Genomic DNA, 26,815 nt, shown 5'->3' on the forward strand with positions numbered 1-26,815 from the left:
GAGATGCTGCTGGGCCTGCTGTGTTCATCCAGCTCCACACTTTGTTAACATAACCACGCTGCTCCCCCAGATTGCATTCTAAAGGCTTGGGTGCATGTTGTTTCTGGCCGTGAATTAACACAGACTTAATTGTGAAGTGATGGCTGCACTGTCTCAGTCAAAGTCAAGTGAGACATTTGAAAAAGATCAAGAAACTGCCAACAAGAATTCAAACCATAATGTTTTCATTTATTCACATACAAAATGCAGGCATTGCTGGTTGGGCCAACATGTATTGCCTCTCTCTAAGTTACCCTTGTGAAGGTAGCAGTGGACAATGCATCGGTACTCTTTACATAATGCAGTGGCATGGACTGCCACGTTACAAGTGCTCGCTAGTGAAAAAAATGTTCACCTTCATGCATTCATTTGATGTAAAAACAGTCAATAATCAACAATGTTCTGGCACTGCAACTATTTTGCCTAATGTAGAAAGTATAAATAACTTGTAACAGGTCTATAAATAATTAGTTATAGTCCACAGGGAACCATGGACAGCTCCCTTTGATGATATGGAGAGACAGAGAGGCAGTTGGGTCTACCTAGCTTCACACTGCAAACCTGGTACTTGTGAACTACCAGCACAGGGGTTGAACCCGTGCTGTTGGCACCGTTGTGTATCACACCCTGGCCAAGGGAGCCAGTCGACAACCCCACTCCCGACCAAACAGAGTGACAAGTAAATATCCCAGTCACTCTGATTACGCCTTCTTTCGCCGAGTCATCAAATAACCAATAATCTTAGAAATATTGTGTCCTTCAACATGATGTTTGTGAGAGGAAATAGACTCTCCTGGTGCAGAATCCATCCATTACCTAGACGCCATGATGGGGGTGGGAGGAACAGCCCTCTGCCCTGCTGACCGGGCCTGGCACGTACCCTCCACGATCTGATGGAATCATGGGCCAGGCACGAGGTGGGGTGGGGTGGGGTGGGCTGGGCTGCACTGCCTACTCAGCATCCTCAAATGGACTTGCCATACGCTGGGCCATTCACCGACACACCCAGCTCCCCCCACCACCCCCTTGCCACCTCAGCAGGTACCAACCTGGCAACAGCGAGATCCCCAGAGGAAGCCACTTAGCCCTCAATCAGATGACTTCAATACCATTTCCCCAACCACTTTCTCAGATCACCACCCAACATAAAACAAATAGTAGAATCCATGGGGTTTCCTCCAGATGCTCCGGTTTCCACCCACAGTCCAAAGACGTCCAGGTTAGGGTGGATTGGCCGTGGCAAATGCAGGGTTACAGGGATAGAGTAAGGGGGCGTGGGTCTGGGTGAGGTGCTCTGTGGAGGTTTGGTGTGGATTTGATGGGCTGAATGGCCTGCTGTGGGGATTCCATGATTCTATAACACTGCCTTTCTACTGCACATCCCATTTCTGGATCTGAACCAGAAATTACATGAGATTGTTGCATTCAAGAGCCTGAAACTGAGGCTGCACATGCAGAAAATTCCAAAATCCAGCAGATTGACAGGGTCTGCTGGTGAGTGCTTGGCACCGGGAGCGTGGATTTATCCCACTCATTCTGGGTTAGTGGGAAAACTAGATCCAACAAGTTTGCTGTTTCCAGTGATCAGACAGCTTAACAATCCTCAAAACCTAAGGCTAGGTCCAGGCGTGTTGGGTTATGTCCCTGCCCTGGCAATTCAGAGAAGGTCAATCCAAAATATTTGGTCCAGCCTGGAAATAAAAGAAGTTAACAGTAAACAAGGCCACAAAGCTGGAGAAACTTGGCAAGGCTGGAATCTGTGGAGTCAGAAGCAGAGTTAATATCTTGAGTCCAGAAGCTCTGAGCAAGGGACACCGGACTCAAAACGGTAACACTGCTTCTCTCTCCAAGGATGCTGCTAGACCTGCTGAGTTTCTCCAGCATTCTCTGTGCTTGTTTCAGATCTCCGGCATCCACAGTATTTTGTGTTGATAGCCCGACCATAAGCTGTTGCAGTCACATAAATAAAGAGGACTGGTCCTCAAATGTCCTTCAGGGAAGGAACCCTGAATCCGGACTCAAAGCAATAATATCTCTCAGGTAGTCAAGGTGGGGCGGAGGGGGGATGGGGGAGAGATGATGTTCACACCTTCTGGTCTGCACAGTGAGGTTCGAGATCCCACACCAGCCAGCAGGTAACCTTGACGACAATCCAAATGCAGAAATCTTGTGTCCGTCACGCTGAGGCAGCAGACAGGAGAGTGTAAAATATCGACTTCACACTGGGTCAGGACTCCTTTCCCAGGGCACAGCTTCTGGAGTTGATTGCGTTCTGCGAGGTCAAAGTTCGAGGGTGTGGCAGCAGGCAAACGTCACCCGCAGTAAAAATTGCCAGTTAGCAGTTACTGACTTCTGGGGACTTGAGTTCAGTGCTAGTCTTCTCTGCAAAAGGCAAGGAAATAACTTCAGAGCCAGAGATAATCTGTCAGTGGAATAAAATTATAGTTCACGCAGTCTGCTTTCCGCTACATTCTGCTCCAAGATTCCTTCCAGAATATTCTGCCTCCAATAACTATTGTCAGAATCATTTATGCGACTCTTGGATAGGCACATGGAGGGATAGTAAAATGTAGGGCGTGTAGGGCTGAAGGGCCTGTACTGTGCTGTCCTATTCTACGAATTTTCTGAAGGAACTGCCATTGTCTAAGGAAGTGAACTGTGCATTGGGTCTCCATAGCTTCGCTCTGCAAACCTGGTGCCTGTGAACTACCAGCACAATGATCTGTTTACATCTGTTGGATGGCAGGGGTGGGGGGTAAGGGGCCAGTAGAAGGGGTGATCTCCTGGGAGCAGGGATCTTGACAGCACAAGGCCCACCCACCGAGAGCCACCAGCCAATGAGCAGCCAACATGATGGCTCAGTGGTAGCACTGTTGCCTCACAGCGCCAGGGACCCGGGTTCAATTCCACCCTCGGGCGATGGTCTGTGTGGAGTTTGCACATTCTCTCCGTGTCTGTGTGGGTTTCCTCCCGGTGCTCCGGTTTCCTCCCACAGTCCAAAGATGTGCAGGTTAGGATGGATTGGTCGGGCTAAATTGTCTCATAGTGTGCAGGGAGCATGCTGGTTAGGTCAATTAGCCACAGGAAATGCAGGGTTACAGGAGTCGGATGCTCTTCAAAAGGTCTGCACAGAGCTGGTGGGCCAAATGGCCTCTATCTGCACTGTGGGTATTCTATGAACATCTCTCCAATAGTTAGCAGGCCCACCTGAGTACAGGTACTGAGGCTTCAGACTGAGAAGGTGGGGGGGGGTCAAGCTGGTGACACTATTAAGGGGTGTAGCAAAGAGCTGAGGGAGGAAACAGTGGGACCTTGGCAGGAAGGACGGCCATTGCACGTTATTTAAACGGAGAAAGGTGCAACACAGGGGTTTGGGAGTCCTCCTGAATGAATCACAACGAGTTACCATCCAGGACTGGCAGATGGAATGCTGCTTTTTATTCCCATGGGAATGGAGAACAAAAGTTGGGGGATTTTGCTAAAACTGTACAAGGCACGAGTTAGAACACAGCTGGAACACTGTGAACGGATTCTGAGTCCCTTATCTAAGGAAAAGTATCCTGGCATTAAATATATTCAAGAATGAGATGCACAGATTTTGTTTTTAATCGGGAAGAGAGTTGAGGGTTATGGGGAAAAGGCAGGAGAGTGGAGACTTTAAACAAGAGCCCCTTCCTCTTTCACCCCCATAATCCCTGACCCAGCTGAGGAACTTCAAGAAAGGCCAATGCGTTTACCATTGGAGGCGTGGTGAGGACCTTCAGGGAGTCTTAATCAGCCATTTGAAGGTTTCTATTGGCTGTTTGTGTGGGGCTCAGGGAGGGGGCGGTAAGGCTAGGGTCAGGTTCTCCATTTTCCAAATGGTCACACCCCCTCCCCAAACAAACACACAACACAGTGAGGGCAGGCTATTCCAGCCGGAAAGGCGAGAGCCAACAGTCTGGAATGATGCCCTGGGAGAGGGTATAAAGTGGGCTGGCACAGCTGCACATTCATTGAGAAACTGGCAGCGGTGTAGATATTAATTAACCCTGTTAATGTGCCATCTCTGGAGCAGGTGGGATGTCCCCACAAAGCCACATCCCTGGTACAATACGTGGCTCAGAACCTGAAGCAGTCAATCTGGTTTCTGGGAATTCACCCCCTTGGGAAATTGTTAAAAACTATGTAAATCAATTTGTCAACACTTCATCTTCCAAGACAGCAGGGGGCACCTTACCACTGAAAATCAAATACACTCATTCACTCTCACACTCTCTCTCTCTCTCACACACACACACACTCTCAAATGCACACTCATTCACACGTGCGCGCGCACACACTCATTCACACGCACACTCATGCCTATGCTTCTGAAAACATGACCCATGCCAAGGCTAACCCTGTGACTTTTGACCTGGAACAACTGGTCAGAAAATGTTGACTGTGACACAGGTGGATGGAGTGTTTGCTCAAAAAGCCTAAATCTTTTGAATACCTCTTTATTGCATCTCTCCTTAAACTCTCCCCTGTAGGTATGGGAGGGGCTGGGTGGAAAATCTGCTGTCTCTAGGTTTATAGCCCACCCCAGGACTCAGGTCGTCCATAAAACATAGGAGCAGAATGAGGCTATTTAGCCCATCGAGTCATTCAATGAGGTCTCAGCTTCCCTATTAATCCTCAACTCACTTTCCTGCCTTGTGCCCATAACCCTTTATTCTCTTACTGTTTACAAACCAGTCTAATGTGAGGTGCTGCATTTTGGAAAGGCAAATCAGGGCAGGACCTACACATTTAGTGGTAAGGTCCTGGGGAGTGTTGCTGAACAAGGAGACCTTGGAATGCAGGTTCATAGTTCCTTGAAAGTGGAGTAGCAAGTAGGTAGGATAGGGGAGAAGGTGTTTGGTACGCTTCCCTTCATTGGTCAGTGCACTGAGTCTAGGAGTTGGGAGGCCATGCTGTGGCTGTACAGGATATTTGTAAGGACACTTTTAGAATACTGCATGCAATTCTGGTGCTTCCATACTAAGGATAGGAAGGACGTGTTAAACTTGAGAGGGTGCAGAAAAGGAGTAAGGATGTTGCCGGGCTTAGACGGTTTGAGCTATGGGGAGAGGCTGAATAGGCTGGGGCTATTTTCCCTGGAGTGTCGGAGGCCGAGGGGTGACCTTATAGAGGTCTATAAAATCATGAGGAGCATGGATAGGGTGAATAGACAAGGTCTTTTCCCCAGGGTGGGGGAGTCCAGAACTAAAGGGCGTAGGTCTAAGGTAAGAGGGGAAATATTTAAAAAGGACCTGAGGGATAACATTTTCACACAGTGGGTGGTGTGTGTATGGAAGGAGCTGCCAGAGGAAGTGGAGGAAGCTTGTACAATTACAACATTTGAAAGGCATCTGGATGGGTACATGAATAGGAAGGGTTTGAGGGGTATGGGTCAAAAGCTGGCAAATGGGACTGGGTCAGATTGAATTGTCTGGTTGGACTAAAGGGGTCTGTTTCAGTGATACATTACTCTGTGTATTTCCTTAATGACCCAGTTTTGACAACCCTCTTTTGTGGTAAAAAATTCCACAGATTCACTCCCCTCTGAGAGGAGAAATTCCCACTCATCTCTGTCTTAAAATGTAAGTCCTTATTCTGAGATTATACCCTGTGTCCTATACTCTCTCACAAGGAGAAAAACCTCTCTGCATTTACCCTATCAAGTCCCTTAAGAACCTTGTATGTTTCATTCTTCCACACTCCAACATCTTCCCAAGAAAGCAGCTCACCACCACCTTCTCAAGGGGCAAGTAGAGATGGGCAAGAAATGCTGGGCCCAGCCAACGATGCCCAGGTCCTATGAGTGACCAGCAATAAATCTAATGCCTAACCTACCCAACCTTTCCTCAGAAGACTTTTCCTTCATCCCCAGGGTCAAACCAGTGAACCGTCTCTGGGCTGCTTTCAATACCAGGGCGTTGTTCCTTAGATAAGGGTCCTGAAACTGTTCACAGAATTCCAACTGTGATCTCATTAATGACTTGTATAGTTTGAGCAAAACCTCCACGTTTTTCTGTTCCATTCCCTTTGAAATTAAGGGCAACATCCCATTAGCCTTCTCTATTACCCACTGAACATGGCCACGAGAGGAGTAAGGTGGAAGGTAGCTGTTCAATGTGTAAATCCTGATATTGCAGGCAGCTACAGAGAGGCAGAGGCTCCTGCTAAGTTCAGAGACAGCAGCAATGCAACAGCTTCCCCACGCTAAAACAGCATCACCTTCAATCTGAAGGCCTGATGAGAACAATACCAGGCTCTCGAGCCATCTGGTGGAACCTGTCTCGAACAGTTACATTCACGGTGACGGTCATTACCTGGTGTTGATTTTTTCTGATACTGTTTCACTTTACAATATTTGGATGAATCAGGTGGGCATCTAAGAGATAAAAAGAGATTTGTACTTATTAGGACAATATCTACTGTGATTGAGAGACATAATATTCATGGTAAAGCCTCACCAAAATCCATTGCATTATCAAGCATTCATCTTTAGTCATCCAGAAACACACAGAACTTCCTGACTGAGTCAGAGCTTGAACACACAGGCGTTGTATTTATATCATGCAGAAAAGCACCGAAAGTCATTTTACAAAGTTATGGGCAGAACCAATGAAGGCTGAAACACTAACTGAGCTAATTTTGAAATGGAAACAGAAAGTGGTGGAGAAACCCTATAGTGTCTGTGGAGATGGAAACAGAGTTCACGCTTCAGATCCAGTCTGACTCTCCTTCAGAACTTGCTGGCTCTTATCACAAGCATCATGCTCCTTCTGATGAAATATACCTCCCTCTCGCCATGTCAAAAACACACACTCTCACACACACACAGACAGGCACACACTCACTCTCTCTCAAGCACACACATGCACGCATTCACGCACACGCGCACACACCATCAGGCATGGAGCAGAAATTAGGCCATTCAGCCCATTGAGTCTGCTCCGCCATTCAATCATGGTTGATACGTTCCTCAACCCCATTCACCCTGTAACCCTCGATTCCCTTGATAATGAAGAACCTATCTGTCTCAGTCTTAAAGGTACTCATTGGCCTGGTCTCTCAGCCTTCTGTGGCCGTGAATTCCATAGGTTCGCCACTCTCTGGCTGAAGAAGTTTCTCCTTATCTCCGTTCTAAAAGGTCTTCCCTTTACTCTAAGGCTGTGCCCTCGGGTCCTAGTCTCTCCCACCAATGGAAGCATCTTCCCAACATCCACTCTGTCCAGACCATTCAGTAATCTCATCTTTCTATACTCCATCGAGTATAAACCCAGAGTCCTCAAATGTTAAACTTCTCATTCCTGGGACCTTTCTTGTGAACGTCCACTGAAACTGCTCCAGGGTCAGTACACCTTTCCTGAGATAAGGGGCCCAAAACTGTGCATAACAGTCCAAATATGGCCTGACCAGAGCCTCAGAAGTACATCCCTGCTTTTATATTCAAAACCTCTCAAAATAAATGCCAAAGTTGAATTTGCTTCCTAATTACTCAGTCGGCCGGCAAGTTTACCTCGAGACAATCCTGGACCAGAACTCCTAAGTCTCTTTGCACTTTAGACTTGTGAATTTTCTCCCCCTTTAGAAAACAGTCCACGCTTCTATTCTTTTTACCAAAGTGCATGGCCTCACACTCTCCCACGTTGTATTCCCTCTGCCAGTTCTTTACCCACTCTCCTAACCTGTCCAAGTCCTTCTGCAGACCCCACCTCCTCATTACTACCTGCCCCTCCACCTATCTTTATGTCAGACACACACACACACACACACAAACACACAGTAGAAGCAAAGTACAGGGCATGAAACATTAACTCTGTTTCTCTCTCCACTATTGCTGCCAGGTCCACTGAGTTCCTCGAGTACTCTCTATTTGTGATTCATGTTTCCAGCATCTGCAGAATTTTATTTCGGTTAATTGTGAAAACCTGGTCACATGGAGCGGGGGGGGGGTTGTTGGTGATGGAGTCGGGGTGGGGTTTGGGTGGTTGGAAGATGTGGTTCAGCAGGGATTTCGGCAGCTCAAGGCTCAGGCAGCTGGGAGAGAGCGGGGGTGCGAGAGGGGGCGGGGGCAAGAGATGGGGGGGGGGTGGGTCGGGGCATTCAGCACCCCTCTGGGAGGGGTCTCAGGAGGTTGCAACACTAAACGAAGGTCAGAGAGATGGGGGAAGTGAGAGGCATGCAACAGATTCCCAAACCAGGATGGGATTCCTGCGGCTGAATGCTCCTGTCCACCAGGCAGTGAGGAAATAGGCAGAGTGACAATAACAGATACCTCCGTATCCCTGTCCAACCTCCAAAAAGCAGGTTTCCTTGCAACTAGCGGGAAAGGAGCTGAGCATCCTTGCGTCGAGTTGGCGGTGGGTGTGACCAGGAAGCCCAATGAGTGGGTAAATCTCTGAGGAGGGATGTGCTCGCAACGGAAGGAGTGCAATGAAGATTGATCAAACGGCTTCCTCTGGCAGGGCTGGCATATGAAGAGAGACTGGATCGGTTCGAATTATACTCACTGGAGTTTAGAAGCATAATGTACTGCAATGTTTAACTTTGATCTTTCTTTCTACCACCTCTTAAGATTTTGTACCTAGGTACTTTGGCCGAAGATGGTGCACTGTGTGGTGATGTTATACACTTTTCACTGGGCTCCTGTACATGTGTACTTGTGTATACATGACAATAAAATCAAAAATCGATCGATCGCACAGAGACCTATAAAAATTCTGACAGGATTAGACAGGGTAAACACAAGGAGCATGTTCCTGATGAACAGGGAGTCCCGATTCACAGTCTAAGGATATGGGGTAGGCCATTTAGGACTGAGACAAGGAAAAGCCCCTTCACCCAGAGAGTTGTGAGCCTGTGGAATTCTCTGCCATAGAAAGTGGTTGAGGCAGAAACACTGAATGTTCTGGTGAAGGAGTTGGATACAGGTCTTAGGACTGAAGGGATCACATGGTACGTGGCTGAATGGTTTCCTACTGCTCAACTCTTCTATGTTTCCAGAGCTCACAGAGGGCTCCTAGGACCCAAAAGGTCCCAATGATCCCTTGGACAGGAGGTAGGTGTGGTTACAATTTCAGAAAATGATCAGGCAGTATCCAGGACATTCCACGGATCGAGCACTGTCCACGGCATTCCCAGCAGGAAACAGGGATCTTGGTGACAGATAGTTCACATGGGCTCTGTGAGTGAATCTAACCTCGACTCTACATTCCTGCATATCCCAGATAATCCTTCATCCTCTTTGAAATCAAAAATCTATCTACTTCTGCCTTAAAAATATTTAAAGATTCTGCATCCACTGCCTTATAAGGAGGAGCATTCTAAAGGCTCACAACTTTCTGAGAGAGAAAGCGTTTCGTCATCTGTTTTAAATGGGCCACCCCTTATTTTTGAACTAAAACCCCTTGTTCTAGATTCTCCCACAGGAGGAAACATCCTTTCAACATTCCACCAGTCAAATCCTATCAGGATCTTGTATGTTTCAAATAAGTCATCGCTGACTCTTCTAAGCTCCAGAGGATACAGGCCTGGTCTGTCCAGTCTCTCCTCGTAAGGCAATCCACCAAAGTAGTGCCTGGTACTCCACAAAGAAAGCCAACAACAAATACAAAGAGCTAGACCCTATACATACCCCACTGTGAAGAAAAACCAGAAATGAGGCAATCCAGCTCAGCCGACCTCAGAGGTTAAATACCAGGAGGGAAAACACAATGGCTCTTCATCGAAGCTACACTGATGATGTTACCCAGCAGGGTAATGAAACGTCTACGGAACAACCACGAACCAACCACAGCATCCACAACCCGAGCTAGAAATCTACTCCAAACCATTGAATCCACTCAGGTTTACAGTGCTAAGAATGGAAAGGCACTTTTTCCATGGGAAATGGTGTAAGTAATTTGCAAGTTCCTGGTGAGCTGGTCTCATTTTGCGGTGGATATCACAATTAAAGATTTCTCTGACACAAGCTGTTAGAACAAAACCATTTTACAAAAATGCAGCGCCATGTTTAATAACAGAAAACTGAATCATACCTTTCTCTCTGTGGGGTAAAATCCAAAATTCCTGGAAAGAAGGTAAAGAACGATGAAATATTTGGAACATTTCAGTTAGTAGGCTCTCACTATAATGTCAATAATTTGTTTGGGTAACCGTCTCGTTTGAATGTTTATAGATGGACTTGTCACATAAACACAGTGGCTACGGCAGCAGGTCAGAGGTGAGGAACACTGCAGCAAGTAACTCAGCTTCTCCCAAAACATGTCCAACATCTACAAGGCACAAGTCAGGAGTGTGATGGAATGCTCACCGCTTGCCTGGATGTGTGCAGCTCCAACAACGCTCGAGAAGTTTGACATCATTCAGGACAAAGACTTCATTGGCATCACATCCACAAGCATCCACTCCCTCCACCGCCAACGCTTAGAAGTAGCAGTACTAGCTACAAGATGTCTTGCAGAAAGTCATGAAGACTTCTCAGACATCACCTTCCAAACCCACTCCCAACAGAAGGGCAAGGCCTGATCAAGTGTGTCCCAGGATGTTGTGGGAAGTGAGGGAAGAACTTATGGGCCCCCTTGCTGAGATATTTGTATCTGTTACAGCTACTAGTGAGGTGCCAAAGAGTGGAGGGTGGCTAATGATGTGTCTTTATTTAGCACAACATCGAGGGCCAAAGGGCCTGTTCTGTGCTGTATCTTTCTATGTCCTATAAGAGGGGCCGTAAGGAAAAATCTGGGAACTAGACCGGTGAGTCTGACGTGAGTGATGGGTAAGTAGTTGGAGGGGATTCTGACAGATAGGATTTACCTGCATTTTGATCGTCAACATGGCTTTGTGCGTGGGAAACTGTGTCTCAAATTGATCGAGTTTTTTGAGGAAATGACCAGTAAGATAGATAAGGGTAGAGCAGTAGATGCTGTCGACATGGACCTTTGACAAGGTTCGGCATGGCAGACTGATTCAGGGAGAGCTTTCCAATTGGATGCAGAATTTTTTTTGATGGTAAGAGACAGAGGGTGGTGGTGGAGAATTGTTTTTCACACTGGTGGCCCATGACGAGCAGTGTTCCACAGGGATGGGTGCTGGGTCCACTGTTACTTGTCATTTATAGAAACAATTTGGATGAGCATGTAGGAAGCATGGTTTATAAGTTTGCGAGATGATGCCAAAATTGGTGATATAGTGAACAGTCAGGAAGGTTATCCAAGAATACAAATGAATTTTGATCAGCTGGGCCAATGGGTTGAGGAATGGGAGATGGAGTTTAGTTTAGATGTTGCACCTTTTTATGGCAAACCAGGGCAGGACTGACACAGTTAATGGTAGAGCCCTGGGGAGTGTTGTCAAACAGAGAGACCCAGAGATTCAGGTACTTGGGGGTAGGCGGTAGCCTAGTGGTAATATTGCTCGACTGCTAATCCAGAAACTTAGTTAATGCTCTGGGGACCCAGGTTCAAATCCTACCATGGCAGATGGTGGAACTTGAATTCAATAGTTAGAACAAAAATGTCTGGAAATAAGAACCTACTGATCGCTGTGAAATCATTGCCGATTGTCAGAAAACCCATCCGGTTCACTAACGTCCATCAGAGGAGGAAATCTGTCACCACTTACCTGGTCTGGCCTAGGCGTGACTCCAGACCGACAGCAATGTGGTTGACTTTCAACTGCCCTCTGAAATGTCCTGGCTAGCTACTCAGTTGTATCAATCACTACAAAGCCTCAAAGAAATGCATTGTGGGTCAACTCATAGCAGGAGGGCTGCAGTGGTTCAAGAAGGCAGCTCACCACCACCTTCTCGAGGGCAACGAGGGATGGGCAAGAAACGCTGGGCCAGCCAGTGACGCCCACATCTCACGAATGAATAGAGACATAGTTCCCTGAAGGTAAGCAGGGTGGTGAAGCAGGCACTTGCTATGCTTGACTGCATTGTTCATAGCGCTGCGTGCAGGAGTTGGGAGGTCATGTTGCCGTGGTACAGAACTTTGGTTGGGCCATTTTTGGAATACTGCATACAGTTCTGGTCACCTTGCTATAGGAATAGTATTGTTAAACTTGAGAGGGTGCAGAACAGATTTACAAGGGTGTTGCGGAGACTGCAAGGTTGGAGTTGTCGGGACATGCTGGCTAGGCTGGGATTTTTTTTACCTGCAGTGTGGGAGGAGTGAACTTATAGAGGTTTACAAAATCACAAATAGATAAGGCAAACAACAAAGATCTTTTCCACAGGGTAGGGCATAATTTTAAGATGGGAGGAGAAATATTTAAAAGGGATGAGGAGCAACTTTTTCCACGCAGAAGGTGGTTTGAGTGTGGAATGAACTGCCAGAGGAAGAGGTGGATGCAGGTTCAGTTACAATATTTGAAAGACATTTGGACAGGTACATGAAAAGAAAAGATTTAGAGGGATTAGGGCCAAACACAGGCAAGTGGGACTAATGTAGTTTGTGAAACCTGGTGGGCATGGATGAGTTGGACTGAACGGTCTGTTTCCATGCCGAATGAGTCTATGACTCTAGGGCAGCAGGTACATGGGAACACCATCCCCTACAAGTTCCCCTCCAAGACATTCCCATCTGGACTCAGCCTCTCCTTCTCTTTTCCTTTTTCTTTGCTGTTCCATCCCCTTTTGATTTGAAGATTCTTGTGTAACTTGAGGTGGGAAATCTCTGATCCCCTGTAATATTACAGGACACCTCAAACCACGTACATTTTCAGAGTGAACCCAATGTAACTGCCTACCATAACATCCCCAGCTGTTAAATCACAATACCTTACCTGTCTTTCTCCTCCAAATTGCAAGGGCAATAACAATCAGGGCAATCAGAAAGAGGCTTCCAACCAAGACGCCAATTATTACTTTGAGCATCGGCCAGTCTTCATTCGAGCTGGTGAAGTAGATTACTTGAGTGGCATTGCCAAGGCTGTTGGAGGCCACGCAGGTGTAGTTCCCTCCCAGCGTCGGATCGCGTAGCTCCCCCACAACCTGATACTGCCCTGGACCTCGTACAACTGGCGTATCGCTGGCGTTCACAGGGAGTCTATGGTCCTGGGGGTCGACCCACACTATGTGTGGAGACGGCTCTCCTTGAACATGGCACACCAGGGTAAACTGTGTGCTGTTGATGACCTGGATCGATACGTTGAGGATGACAGGCAGGCCTGAAAAGAGACAGGATTGATCAGATAAATTTAGGGGAGGCGATGATCTGGTGGTATTATCGCTGGGCTGTTAATCCTGAGACCCAGATAATGTTCTGGGGACTCACATTCAAATCCTGCCAAGGGAGATGGTGGAATTTGAACTCCATTCTGGAATTAGGAGTCAAATGATGAACGTGAATCCATTGTTGATTGTTGGAAAAACCCATCGGGTTCACTAAGGTCCTTTAGGGAAGGAAACTGTCATCCTTACCTGGTCTGGCCTACATGAGACTCCAGGCCCACAGCAATGTGGTTGACTCTGAACTGCCCTCTGGGAAATTAGAGATGGGTAATAAATGCTAGACAACAAAGTGTGAGGCCGGATGAACACAGCAGGCCAAGCAGCATCGAAGGAGCACAAAAGCCGACGTTCCGGGCCTAGACCATGCTGCCCAGCCAGCAACACCCTCATCCCATGAATGAGTAAAACAAAAAGCAAGGCACTAGCGCATGGTCATTGCTGTTGAGTCATGACTAGAAATTGTGGTTAATGTGTCAACGTCACATTTATAAAGTCAGAGAGAAACTCTCGGGTGACTCCCGGAGGAAGCATGTGATCGACGTTACGTGGGAGACTGAAAGGGAATAATATGAAGGCGACAGTTCATCCTGCCTCTGACCTGAAAATGGCTCACACATGCAGGGCAGTACCAAATGGGTGCTGCTCTGTCAATGGTGCCATCTCTCGGATGAAATCCCCGTCTATCTTCTCCAGTGCACATAAAGAATCCCACAGCCACCTTTTGAAGGAGAGTGGGAGGGTCCTGCCTGCTCTTACCATCTCTATTTATTCCTCCATTAAGATCACCAACATGGTTCATTAAGTGGTGATTGATCTGTGGGAGCCTCCTGTGTACAAATTGGCTGCTGTTTTGCCCGAACCCCGACCACATTTCAAGAATTACATATCTGATTGTCCAAGAAAGTATTGAAGGATAAAGGCGGACATCGAGGCCTTCAAAGAGGGAATTCCAGATGGAATCAGATCGGCTCCCAGGGTACAACATAGGAGCAAAACAAGAACACTCAATTCAATCATTACTCAACTTGGATTATAACTTGGATTTCGGTGCAAATGCGTTGCACTCGGGTTAGTCAGAAGCTGAAGTAGTATCACAGGAGCAGCACCTATCCGGCCAAGCGGGCAGTATTCCATCACACTCCTGACTTGTGCCTTGTAGATTGTGGTCAGGCTGTGGGGAGTCAGGAGGAGGTTTACCCGCTGTGGAAACCCCCAGCCTCTGACCTGGTCTTGCAGCCACAGTATTTATATGGCTGGTTCAGTTTTTTGATGAATGATAATCGTAGGATGATTGATGATGATGGAAATACCTAAAGGGCAATGGTTAGAGTCTCTCTTCTTGGAGATGGTCATTGCCTGGCATTTGTGTGGTGTATTATGTACAATAAATAAGATGTGGATTGAACAGGATGTTAAACACAAAGCTGAGGATGTTACAGAGGTACAGAGGAACCTGGCTAAGGCACACAAGTGTGACAGCAGAAGTTCACAGTGGGATGGTAGCAGAATGATTCAGAGAGATATACAACACATAAACAGGCCCCTTGGTACAACTCATCCATACCAACCAGATACCCGAAATTAATCTTGTCCCATTTGCCGGCATTTGGCCCATATCCCTCTAAACCCTTCCTATTCATTTACCCATTCAAATACCTTTTAAATGTTATAATTGTACCAGCCTCCACCACTTCCTCTGGTAGCTCACTCCGTACACGCAACACCCTCTGCCTGAAAAAGTTGCCCCTTAGATCTCTTTTAAATCTTTCCCCTCTCACCTTAAACCTATGGCCTCTAGTTTTAGACTCCACCCCCCAATGGAAAAGACCTTGTCTATTTATCCTATCCACTCATGATTTCATAAAACTCAATAAGGTCACCCCTCAGCCTCCGATGCTCCAGGGAAAATAGCCCCAGATTGTTCAGCCTTGTAAATCTTGTCTGAACCCTTTCAAGTTTTAAAACATTCTTTCAATAGTTGGGAAACCAGAATCGCATGTAATATTCCAAAAGTGGCCTAACCAATGTCCTGTACAGCCACAACACGGCCTCCCAATTCCTACACTCAATGCACTGACCAATAAAGGCAAGTGTACCAAACACTTTCTTCACTGTCCTATTACCTACGACACCACTTTCAAGGAACTAAGAATCTCACTCCAATGTCTCTTTGTTCAGCAATACTCCCCAGGACCTTACCATTAAGTGTATAAATCCTGCCCTGATTTGCCTTTCTAAAATGCAACCTCACCCTTATCTAAATTAAACTCCATCTGCCACTCCTCAGCCTATCAGCCCATCTGATCAATATTTTGTTGTATTCTGAGGCAACCTTCTTCACTGTCCACCCTACCTCCAAATTGGTGATATCTGCAAACTTACTAACCATATCTCCTACGTTCACATCCAAATCATTTCTATAAATGACAAAAAGCAGTGGACCCAGCACCGATCCTTGTAGAGCACTGCTGGTCACAGGCCTCCAGTCTGAAAAGCAGCCCTTCCCCACCACCCTCTGTCTTCTACCTTCAAGCCAGTTCTGTATCCAAATGACTAGTTCTCCCTCTACTCCACGTGATCTAACCTTGCTAACCACTCTACCATGCAGAACTTTGTCAAACGCCTTACTGAAGTCCATATAGATCACATCCAATGCTCTTCCCTTATCACCCTCTTTATTACTTCTTCAAAAAACTCAATCACTTTCGTGAGACATAATTCTCACTCATAAAGCCACACTGACTATTTCTAATCAGTCTTTGACTTTCCAAATACATGTAAATGCTGTCCCTCCGATCCCCTCCAACAACTTTCCCAACACTGATGTCAAGCTCACCGGTTTATAGTTCCCTGGCTTTTCCTTACCACCTTTCTTCAATAGTGGCACCACATCAGCCAAATTCTAGTCTTCCGGCAGCTCACTTGTGGCTATCGATAGTACAAATATCTCCGTAAGAAACCCAGTAAATCACTTCCCTAGCTTCCCACTCAGTTTTAGGGTGCACCTGATCAGGTCCCAGGGATTTATCCAACGTTATACATTTTATGAAGTCCAGCACCTCCTCCTCTGTTTAGTGGGCACTTTTCATTGGTGGGTATTTACTTCCCAACATTGTCTATCTTCCACATCCTTCTCCACAGTAAACACTGATGACAATTACTTGTTTAGAATCTTCCCCATCTCCTGTGGTTCCACACATAGGCAGCCTTGCTGATCTTTAAGGGCCCCATTCTCTCCGTAATTACCCTTTTGCCCTTTGTATATTTGTAGAATCCCTTCAGATTCTCCCCAACCCTATTTGCCTAAGCTATCTTACGTCCCCTTTTTGCCCTCGTGAGTTCCCTCTTAAGTATATTCCTACTGCCCTTATACTCCTCTAAGGATTCACTCTCTATACCTGACACATAATCACTTCTTATTCTTGACTAAAGCCTCAATTTCTCTAGTCATCCAGTATTCCCTACACCTACTAGCCTTGTCCCTCACCCGAACTGGAACATACCGTCTCTGGACTCTCGTTATATCATTTTTGAAGGCTTTCCATTTTCCAGCCGTCCCTTCAACATCCTCCTCCAATCAACTTTTGAATGTTATTGCCCAATGCCGTCAAAATTGGCCTCAATCCAATTTAGAGCTTTAACTTCTAGATCAGTCAATGCTTTTCCATGACTATTTTAAAGCTAATAGAATTATGGCCACTTGGCCCACTGATGCCTTAGCCACCTGCCCTGCCTTATTTCCCAAGAGTAGATAAAGATTTGCCCCTTCTCTTGCTGGTACATCCACATACTGAATCAGAAAATTTTCGTGTGCACACTTAAATTCCTCTCCAAACCCTTAATGCTATGGTAGCCCCAGTCTATGTTCGGAAAGTTAAAATCCCCTTCCTTAACCACCTTACTATTCTTACAGATAACTGAGATTTCCTTAAAAATTTGTTTCTCAATTTCCCACAGACGATTGGGGGGGGGGTGGTGGTCTACAGTACAATCTCAATTATGTGATCATCAGTTCTTATTTCTCGCCCAAACAACCTCCCTGGACATATTCCCAGAAATATCCTCCTTAAATACAGTCGTAATGTTATCCCTAATCAAAAACATCACTCCCCCTCCTTTCTTCATTAATAGGATGAGGGTGTCTCTGGACAGGTAGCATTCATTGCCCACCCATAATTGCCTCAACAGCAGTTCAGAGTCAACTACAATGCTGAGAGTCTGGAGTCACATGTAGACCAGACCAGGTAAGGTTGGCAGTTTCCTTTCCTAAAAGGGCATTAGTGAACGAGATGGGGGATTTTTCCTGACAATCAACAATGAATTCACAGTCATCGTTAGATCATTAATTCTCGATATTTTTATTGAATTCAAATTCCACCGTCTGCCATGGCAGGATTCAAACCCAGGTCCCCAGAACATTATCTGGGTCTCTGGATTAATGGTCCAGTGGTTAAAACCACTTGGCCATCGTCTCCCCTTTCGATTCTTCCAACAGTACATGAAGCGTCAGTCCTATCTATCCCTGAGCCTCATCTCTGTAACAGCCATGATATCCCAGTCCCATGTTCCCAACCATGCCCTGAGTTCATCTGCCTTACTTGTTAGGCCTCCTGCATCAAAATAAATGCAGTTTAATTGATCAGTCCTACCTCTGTTTTTGCCTGCTCTTGTTTGTTTGACTTACTCATTTTTCCAACTGTACCACTCTCAGATTGACCTCTTTCCTCACTGTCTCCCTGGGTCTCCCCTACCCCCCGCTAACTAGTTTAAATCCTCACGAGCAGTTCTAGCAAACCTTCCCACCAGTATATTAGTCCCCTTCCAATTCAGGTGTAATCTGTGATAAAACGGTGTAGAGCTGGGCAAACACAGCGGGCCAAGCAGCTAAACAAGGTCACTTCCGCCCAAGAAGAGATTCCAATGATCGAAAATGTGAATCCTTCTCTCCTCCACCAGCTCCTCAGCTATGCATTCATCTACTCTGTGCTTCCATTCCTACCCTCACTAGCTAGCAGCACCAGGAATAATCCAGATATTCCTACCCTCACTAGCTAGCAGCACCAGGAATAATCCAGATATTCCTACCCTCACTAGCTAGCAGCACCAGGAATAATCCAGATACTCCTACCCTCATTAGCTAGCAGCACCAGAAATAATCCAGATATTCCTACCCTCACTAGCTAGCAGCACCAGGAATAATCCAGATATTCCTACCCTCACTAGCTAGCAGCACCAGGAATAATCCAGATACTCCTACCCTCACTAGCTAGCAGCACCAGGAATAATCCAGATATTCCTACCCTCACTAGCTAGCAGCACCAGGAATAATCCAGATATTCCTACCCTCACTAGCTAGCAGCACCAGGAATAATCCAGATATTCCTACCATCGAGGACCTATTTTTTAAGGTTGAGGTTTGATAAGGAGAGGCTGGATAGGCTGGGCCTTGTTTTCTTGGAGCGTTGGAGATTGAGGGGTGGCCTCATAGAGGTCTATAAAATCATGAAAGGCAAAGATAGGGTAGCCAACATCTTTTCCCCCATGGTAAGGGAGTCCAAAACTAGACGGCATAGATTTAAGGTCAGAGTGGAGAGATATAAAAGGGTTTGGAGGCAATGTTTTGACAAAGCAGGTGGTACATGTCTGGGATGGTCTGTCAGAGGCAGTGGTGGAGATCAATACCATTTTGTCATTTGGACAAGTACATGGTATGGGCCAAACGCAGCAAAGGGGCTAGACTGGGCTGCATGGCATGTTGGGCTGAAGGGCCTGTTTCCATGCTATAAACCTCTGTGCCTCTATGTCACTGAACTAGTGATCCGGGCTAATGCTAATGGGTTCACATCCCACCAAGGCAGCTGGTACAGGTCAATTAACAAAACAGAAAACTAATCTCAAAAATGGTCACTCTTGTAGTATTCACTCCTGTTCTTTGGAGAAGCAAAACCCTTACGTCCATGTGACTCCAGACCCACAGCAATGTGGCTGACTCTTACCGGAGCAGTGCGAGGGTAATTAGGGACGGACAAGCAATGCTGGCCTCACCACTGAAGCCCAAATTTCGTCAGGAATGAGAACGAAGCTCAGGCAGAGTAGCACTGACCAGCACTGTGAAGTCTGCTGGGATATTACATGGCTGTACCTCAGTCAGCCACTTCCCATGAATCAGGCATTCTCTTACAGCCATCCGGGGGGAAGTTGTGGCTTAATTACATTGAAGGAAGTCGTTGAGTTTTTCACAGCATGGAAAGCGGCCCTTCGGCCCATTGAGGCTAATGAGTTGAGGTTGATGATGTGGGAGGGGGAAATCAGGGACGAAGTCAGCCCGGAGAGTTCTGGGATAGGCAAGGTGTGGAAGTGAGTGTTTCTGGGTTCCAGCAACAAATGGGCTGACGTTAGTGGGGACAGGCCTCTGGGGAGAATGTGGGGAGGGGGTTTGGAAGCTAGACTGGGAACTGAAGGAGGACGTCAATGAGGAGATTTAGCTGCAGACAGTAGCTAAGACTCCCAACTCAGCTCCCACTGTTTAACCAGGAGAAATGGTGCCTCCTGCTGGACGGGTGTCAACCAATCCATCCGGAAAACACTGAGCAACACAATGGAACAGACGAGATACTGTCGATGGCAAGATGGAGCTGGGTGCCATCCATGTCCCGAGGTGGGGTGGGGGAGGCAAAACACAGATAACCCAACGCACAATGAGGTGCCTAATAAGGGGGTGGCAACTGGAGTCGGTGGGGGAGGGTGGGGAGGCAATGGTCTCTTCGCAGAGGCGAAGTTATGGTATAACAACAAATTACATTCATGGAGCACCATCCACGGAGTAAAACATGTCCAAGAGTGCCACATCGTGTGACAGGAGCCAATGACAAGGGGTACACCCATCCATCAGAACCAAGGTGGGTCTAACTCAACCCATCACACCCCGACCCTGCTGATTGAGTTAGAGGTTGGTTGAATTTACCTGTTATTTTCAGGATGGTCCCAGGGTTGTTTTCCTTCATGTAAGCAGGTAATGCTGGGCGTTTGACTTCCACACGGCAGAAATACTCACTGGTGTCATCAAGCCTGGCCTCTCTTATCTGGATTGAGGCGTCGTTAGTCCTGGGGTCCCCGGCCAGTCTGTACCGGTCGTTGACGTTTGTGTGAACAACATTTTCAAATCCCTCTGGGCCTTTGGCTCTGTTTGTTGCGTTGAAGAGAACAGACCCTGTATAAAACACCCCTACCTTCCAGATGACTGTAATCTCAAAGGTAGTGTAGCTGGTATAGGGGAACGTGAAGTAGCAGGGCAGGATGACAGCACTTCCAGCGGTTCCATTTACACTCCTCGGACCATTCACTGTCAACTGCGCTCTGTCACTTCCTACAGAAAATACAACAGTCAATAAACTACATCAGACAAACGACATCCTTTTGTTTATCCCCATTCGTCCTGGGAGGGAGTCAAAAACATCAGAATAATTCCAAAATTTAGAGTGGAGTGGAAACACACAAAATAGGAATAGTAGTAGACCATTCAGCCCTTCGAGCCTGCTCTGCCATTCAATGCAGTTGCGGCTGATCACCCTACTCAGCCCCCTGTTCCTGCTATCTCCCCAAACCATTTTTCCGTAAGAACTACATCCAATTCCTTCTTGTTTCAGCCACAGTCATTTTCTGCGGCAGTGAATTCCACGGGCTCACCACGCTCACACATTTCTCCTCATCTTAATCCCAAATGGCCTACTCTGTATCCGTAGGGGCAAGGTACTGGCATGGATAGAGGATTGGCTGATTGGCAGAAGGCAGAGAGTAGGGATAAAGGAGTCTTTCTCAGGGTGGCAGCTGGTGACTAGTGGAGTTCCACAGGGGTCAGCGTTGGGACCACAACTATTCACATTTTACATTAGTGATCGGCACAAAGGAACTGAGAACATTGTTTCTAAATTTGCAGCTGCTACAAAGCCAGATGGAGGGTCAGGTAATGTTGTTGAGGAAGTGGGACTTGGACAGACTGCGAGAATGGGTAAAAGAAGTGGCCAATGGCATACAATGTGGGAAAGTGAGAGGTTATGTATTTTGGTTGGAAGAGCTGACGGACAGACAGTATTCTAAACAGGGAGAGGCTTCAGAAATCTGAGGCACAAAGGGATTTGGGAGTCCTAGTTGAGGATTTTCTTAAGGTTAGCATACAGATTCAGTCAGCAGTTAGGAAGGCAAATGAAATGTATTCATTTCAACAGAGTTAGAATATAAGAGTAAAGATGTACTACTTAGTATGTATAAGGCTCTGGTCAGACTGCATTTGGAATATTGTGAGCAATGTTTGGGCCCTGTATCTAAGGAAGGATGTGCTGGCATTAAAGGCAGTCCAGAGGAGCTTTACAGGAGGGATGATGGGCTTGACATATGAGGAGCAGTTGAGGACTCGGACTTTGTACTTATTGGAGTGTAGAAAGATGAGGGGAGGGTCCCATTGAAACTTATAGAATACTGAGATAGAGTGAATGTTTTCACGAGTAGGAGAGACTTAGACCTAAGAACACAGCCTCAGAATGAAGGGATAACCCTTTAGAACTGACATAAGGAGGAATTTCTTCAGCCAGCAGGTGATCAATCTGGGACTCAGAAGGCTATGATGGCCAAGTTGTTGTATTAAGACAGAGATAGATAGGTTCCTGATTAGTAAGGGGATCAAGAGTTAAGGGGAGAAGGCAGGAGCACGGGGTTGAGAAACAGATTAGCCATGATCAAATGGTGGAGCAGAATTTGATGGGCAGAATGGTGTCATTCTGCCCCTATACCTTACGGCCTGAGAAAAACAAAATGACCATTTGTCCTTAAAGGGCCTCACCCAGCTAGGTTGCCATTTATCCCATTCTCATTAGACACTTTCTTGGATCACGTGTTCTCAAGGTGGTTCTTCAATATATTGATCCAGAAAAGCATTTGATACGGACTCCAGGAATTCCTCCTCTGTGGCATCCCTACGGATGTGATTTGCCTAACCCATGTGCAGTTTAAATTTGCCCATAATTAGAGCTGTACCTGTATTTCTTACATCTCTAAATTCCAGTTTAATTCCTGCCCCAATGTTACCAGTAAACCACAACCGCTTGGGGTCTGTATACAAACTTCTACCAGCTGTGACCCCAAGAAGGTTGACAGAAGTAAAACAAAGAACCACTGATGCTGAAATCAGAAACAAAAATAGAAATTTCTGAAGAAACTCAGTAGGTCTGGCAGCATCTACGCAGAGAAACAGAGTTAATGTTTTGAGTTCAATGACTCTTCTCTGCTGAACATGGATGCTAGCTTTTTGCGATTGATGCTTCCCTCTGTAAGTTTTTAATTTCAATAATATGTTTTATTCTTAAACATATCTTTACATGTACAGAGTCACAAATGAAGTTCAATTCTGTACAGTATCATATATCATGGAAACAAACAAACATTTGGAGTTTGACTCTATCCATACAAATCAAAGGCACCACTTACTTGTACAAGATTATAGTTACAAATAATTGAGGTATCAGGAGGGTCCGATAACTGAACTGGCCCACATTTAACTTCAGCAAGAAGATCTCAGACAGTGGTCCTTCCCCACTGCACCTTGGCAGCAGCTGCCCCAAGCTTTACGGCATCCCTCAGCATGTAGTCCTGGATCTTTGGAATGTGCCGAGCGCTAACACTCGGTCAGGGTTAGCTCCTTGTTCCAGAAAACTAACAAACTTTATCCCTGTGTTCTACATCTTTTTGCAGCCTTTCTCTACCAAAATAACATTCAGCTCCTCTATTCTTCCATCCAAAGCACACAACCTCACATCTTCCCACATTATAGTCCGTCTGACAAACTTTTACGCGGTCATTTCACCCTCTTGCAGACTCTTGGTGTAATTCTCACTACTTGCCTTCTACTTATTTTTGAGACATCTCTAAATCTGGCTACAGCACATTCACTTTCCACATCTACGTCACTCATATAAATTATTACGAGGGGGATGGGTGTGAAACAAGATAAACAGTTACTCCTGGGTCAGCACAGACCCTGGCTCTTCTGTTAGAACTGTTCTGTGTCTCTAAGAGTGGGCTGTGGGGCAGTCACTTTCTGAGCTAATTATGATTGAGAATCCCAGAAATCATTAGACAAGACTACATTTCACATCACATTTTGAGGATGTTCAGGAAGGCAGCTCACCACCACCTTCTCAAGGGCAACTAGGGATAGGCAATAAATGCTGGCCCAGCCAGTAACACCCACATCCCACAAATAAATAGAAAAAAAATGAATACTGCATACAGTTCTGGTCACCAGGTAATGGGAAGGATGTGATTGCACTAGAGAGAGTACAGAGGAGATCCACCAGGACATTGCCTGGTCTGGAGACAGATATGAAGAGAGACTGGATAGACTGAGACAGTAGGAACTGCAGATGCTGGCAAATCTGAGATAACTAGATGTAGAGCTGGATGAACAGAGCTAGCCAAGCAGCATCAGAGGGGCAGGAAGGCTGATGTTTCGGGCCTAGACCCTTTTCTGAAGAGGGGTCTAGGCCCGAGACGTCAGCCTTCGTGCTCCTCTGGTGCTGCTTGGCCTGCTGTGTTCATCCAGCTCTACACCTTGTTATCCTGGATAGATTGAGGTTGTTTTCCATTGAGCAGAGAAGGCTGAAGAGGTAACCCAATTGGTCTGCACACAGTTTTGAGGGACATGGATAGGAAGAAATCCTTTCTGTTAGCAGAGGGGTCAGTGACCTCGGGGATACAGTTTTATTGCAGAGAGCAGTAGCAATGAGAATGGGGAGTGTTAATCCAGAGACCCAGATAATATTCTGGGGACCCGAGTTCAACTCCTGCACAGCAGATGGTGGAATGTGAATTTGTTTAAAAATCCAAAATAAAAAGCCTAATGGTTACCACAAATCCATTGTTGATTGTCAGGAAAAACCCATCTGGTTCACTATTGTCCTTTAGGGAAGGAAGCTGCCAACCTTACCTGGTCTGGCCTACATGTGACTCCAGACCCACTGGACAGTAAGGGATGGAAAACAAATGCTGGCCAAGCCAGGCTCACCCTCATTCCATGAATAAGTTAAAACAAAAAGAGGGGATTCGAGGGAAACATTTTTCACTCAGAGTGTGATGGATATTTGGGATTCACTGCCTGAAGGATGGTAAAATATTGAAGAATTATTTAGATGTGCACTTGAAATGCCACAGCATTTAAGTCAAATGTTAAGGGTCTTGTGGCACAATGGTAGCGCTCCTCACTGTGAGCCAGGAGGCCCAGGTTCAAATCCCACCTGCTCCGGCACTGTGGAACATTGCCACTGAGCAGTTTGGTTAGAAAACGCTTACAAAGCAAAGGGCCAAGTTCTGGAAGCTGGGATTTGAACGGATTGATGTCTGGTGACCAGCACAGTCACAATGGGCCAAAGAGCCACTTTCCGTGCTGTGATATATTAAAAAAAATCTACAAACTTCATTGTAATTAAGCCGCAGCTTCCTCCTGCAGGGCTGCGAGAGAATGTCTAAACAATGGGAAGTATGTGACTGACTTACAACCAGCTGATGTCTCAACAGCCTACGTCAGACTCAAAACATTTCACACACCATCGAAGCTTGGCACGTGCCCAGGATTTCGGCGGAACTTACAGCATTTTAAAAAAAGCCCCAGAACATTTGAGAATATTTTTGGAATCCCATGAAGTTAAAATATTTCCATCACCACAAAGCGTTGTTCAATTTGGAACATGCCGAGGTTTTCCCAGCATCTTTCAGAGGAACACATGATTACATCGCACCTGTGATTTGCAGCCAGTTCTGAGTAACATCCCCAGCTCAGAGGGTTGGGTTTCTGCTCATATTCGCCTCATTACCCAAACCGTGTGTGAGAGACAGCGCGCGCGTGAGAGAGTGTGCGTGAGAGAGAGCGCGCGCAAGTGCAAGAGAGAGATGGAGAGCGAGCGAGCGACTGTGCGAAGTGGCCAATTAGCGAGGCCCCTTCTTGGGCACATGGAGCTGTACAGCACAGAAACAGGCCCATGGAGTGTGCCTGATGGGTGTGTCCCAAAGACTGAGCCTTGACAGCAGGCCTGAGGAGGTTGGGATGATTTGAAATGTGACATTCTTGTGTTTGTTCTATTCAGTTTGAGACAAAAGTCTTCAGTAACATGTATCTCTTTTCAGAAAGATATCCAATTATTTAATCTCCAGCACTCCACCCGCCTCCAACTCCCCTTCTAAACATTTTGCTAATTATTGGTGTTCTCTGGTTAATGAGCCAGTGGGATTATGGCACTATTCACCCCATATAAAACACTTGTTGTTGTGGACCATCCTATTAAATCTTACAATAAACTCCTCAAGTCAAAGGAGAACACCTCGCACTGCAACTGAGATGCTATAGCCCAGCTGCCACCCTGGATAATTTCCCCCTTGTCCCACCTCCAAGTCAAGGTTTAAGGTGTCCCATTAAGTCTGTCTGTGACTGACTTGCTTCTATGCCAGAGGGCTGGGTCCTGATGTGAGTGAACAGCCCAGTACTAACTCCCCATGAAATAACAAGGTACAGAGCTGAATGAACACAGCAGGCCCAGCAGCATCAGAGGAGCAGGAAGGCTGGTGTTTCGGAGAAGGGTCTAGGCCCGAAACGTCAGCGTTCCTGCTCCTGAGATGCTGCTTGGCCTGCTGTGTTCATCCAGCTCCACACCTTGTTATCTCAGATTCTCCGGCATCTGCAATTCCTACTGTCTCTAACTCCCCGTGCCCTGCTACAGGTTGGGGTATGTAGAAAATGAAGCAGGCCATTCAGTCCATCCAACCTGCTCTAGCATTCCACACATTCACAGCTGATCGAACACTTCAATGTCTTTTACCCATCCTGTCCCTGTAACCCTGTACTCCACTGGTAATCAGAAACCTTAACCATATGCAAAGACTGATCCCCCGCAGCCCTCGGAATTCTATCTGAGGGAAATAATTGCCCTCATTTCCAGCCTAAATGGCACTTCCTTTATTTTTAAACAGTGCTTCCTGGTCTGAGAGTCCCCTGCCAGCATCAAAGCCGTCTGACCCTTTAGGTATTAGATGAGATCACATTTTGTCTTTGAATCTCTGGAGAATACCAGCCCAGTTTGTTCAATCTGTCTTCATAGACACAGTCTCGCCATCCCATCTTAAAGTCACAGAGTCATACAGCACGGAAACAGACCCTTCAGTCCAACCATTCCGTGCCAACCATAATCCCAAACTAAACAAGTCCCACCTGCCTGCACTTGGCCCATATCCCTCCAAACCTTTCCTATTTATGAACTTGTCTAAGTGACTTGTAAATGTTGTAACTGCACCTGCATCCACCACTTCCTCTGGAAGTTCATTTCACACACGAACAATTCTGTGTAAAAAAGAAATTTGCCCTCATGTTTTTCTTAAATCTTTCTCCTGCTACCTTAAAATATGCCCCCTTGTCTTGAAATCCCCCACCCCGACCTCATCTCTACCCCTCATTATTTTACAAACCTCTATAAGGTCACTCCTCAATCTCCT

At 46.4% G+C, this 26,815-nt stretch overlaps 1 protein-coding gene across 1 annotated transcript in view; it reads right to left on the reverse strand.

The window, feature by feature from the left end:
- Positions 1 to 202: 202 nt before the first annotated feature.
- The window catches only part of LOC125450955 (sialic acid-binding Ig-like lectin 15), a 32,338-nt gene continuing 5,725 nt past the window's right edge, over positions 203 to 26,815 (reverse strand). The window contains exons 2-6 of the mRNA XM_048527457.2: positions 20,250 to 20,651; positions 12,838 to 13,221; positions 10,092 to 10,122; positions 6,378 to 6,439; positions 203 to 2,421 (exon numbers count right to left, since the gene is read on the reverse strand). Coding sequence (XP_048383414.1) covers positions 2,375 to 2,421; positions 6,378 to 6,439; positions 10,092 to 10,122; positions 12,838 to 13,221; positions 20,250 to 20,651 — 926 coding nt within the window. The 3' untranslated portion in view covers positions 203 to 2,374. The remainder of the gene's footprint in view (positions 2,422 to 6,377; positions 6,440 to 10,091; positions 10,123 to 12,837; positions 13,222 to 20,249; positions 20,652 to 26,815) is intronic.

This window comes from Stegostoma tigrinum, chromosome 3 (genome assembly GCF_030684315.1).
Source record: "Stegostoma tigrinum isolate sSteTig4 chromosome 3, sSteTig4.hap1, whole genome shotgun sequence".
Classification (NCBI taxonomy): domain Eukaryota; kingdom Metazoa; phylum Chordata; class Chondrichthyes; order Orectolobiformes; family Stegostomatidae; genus Stegostoma; species Stegostoma tigrinum.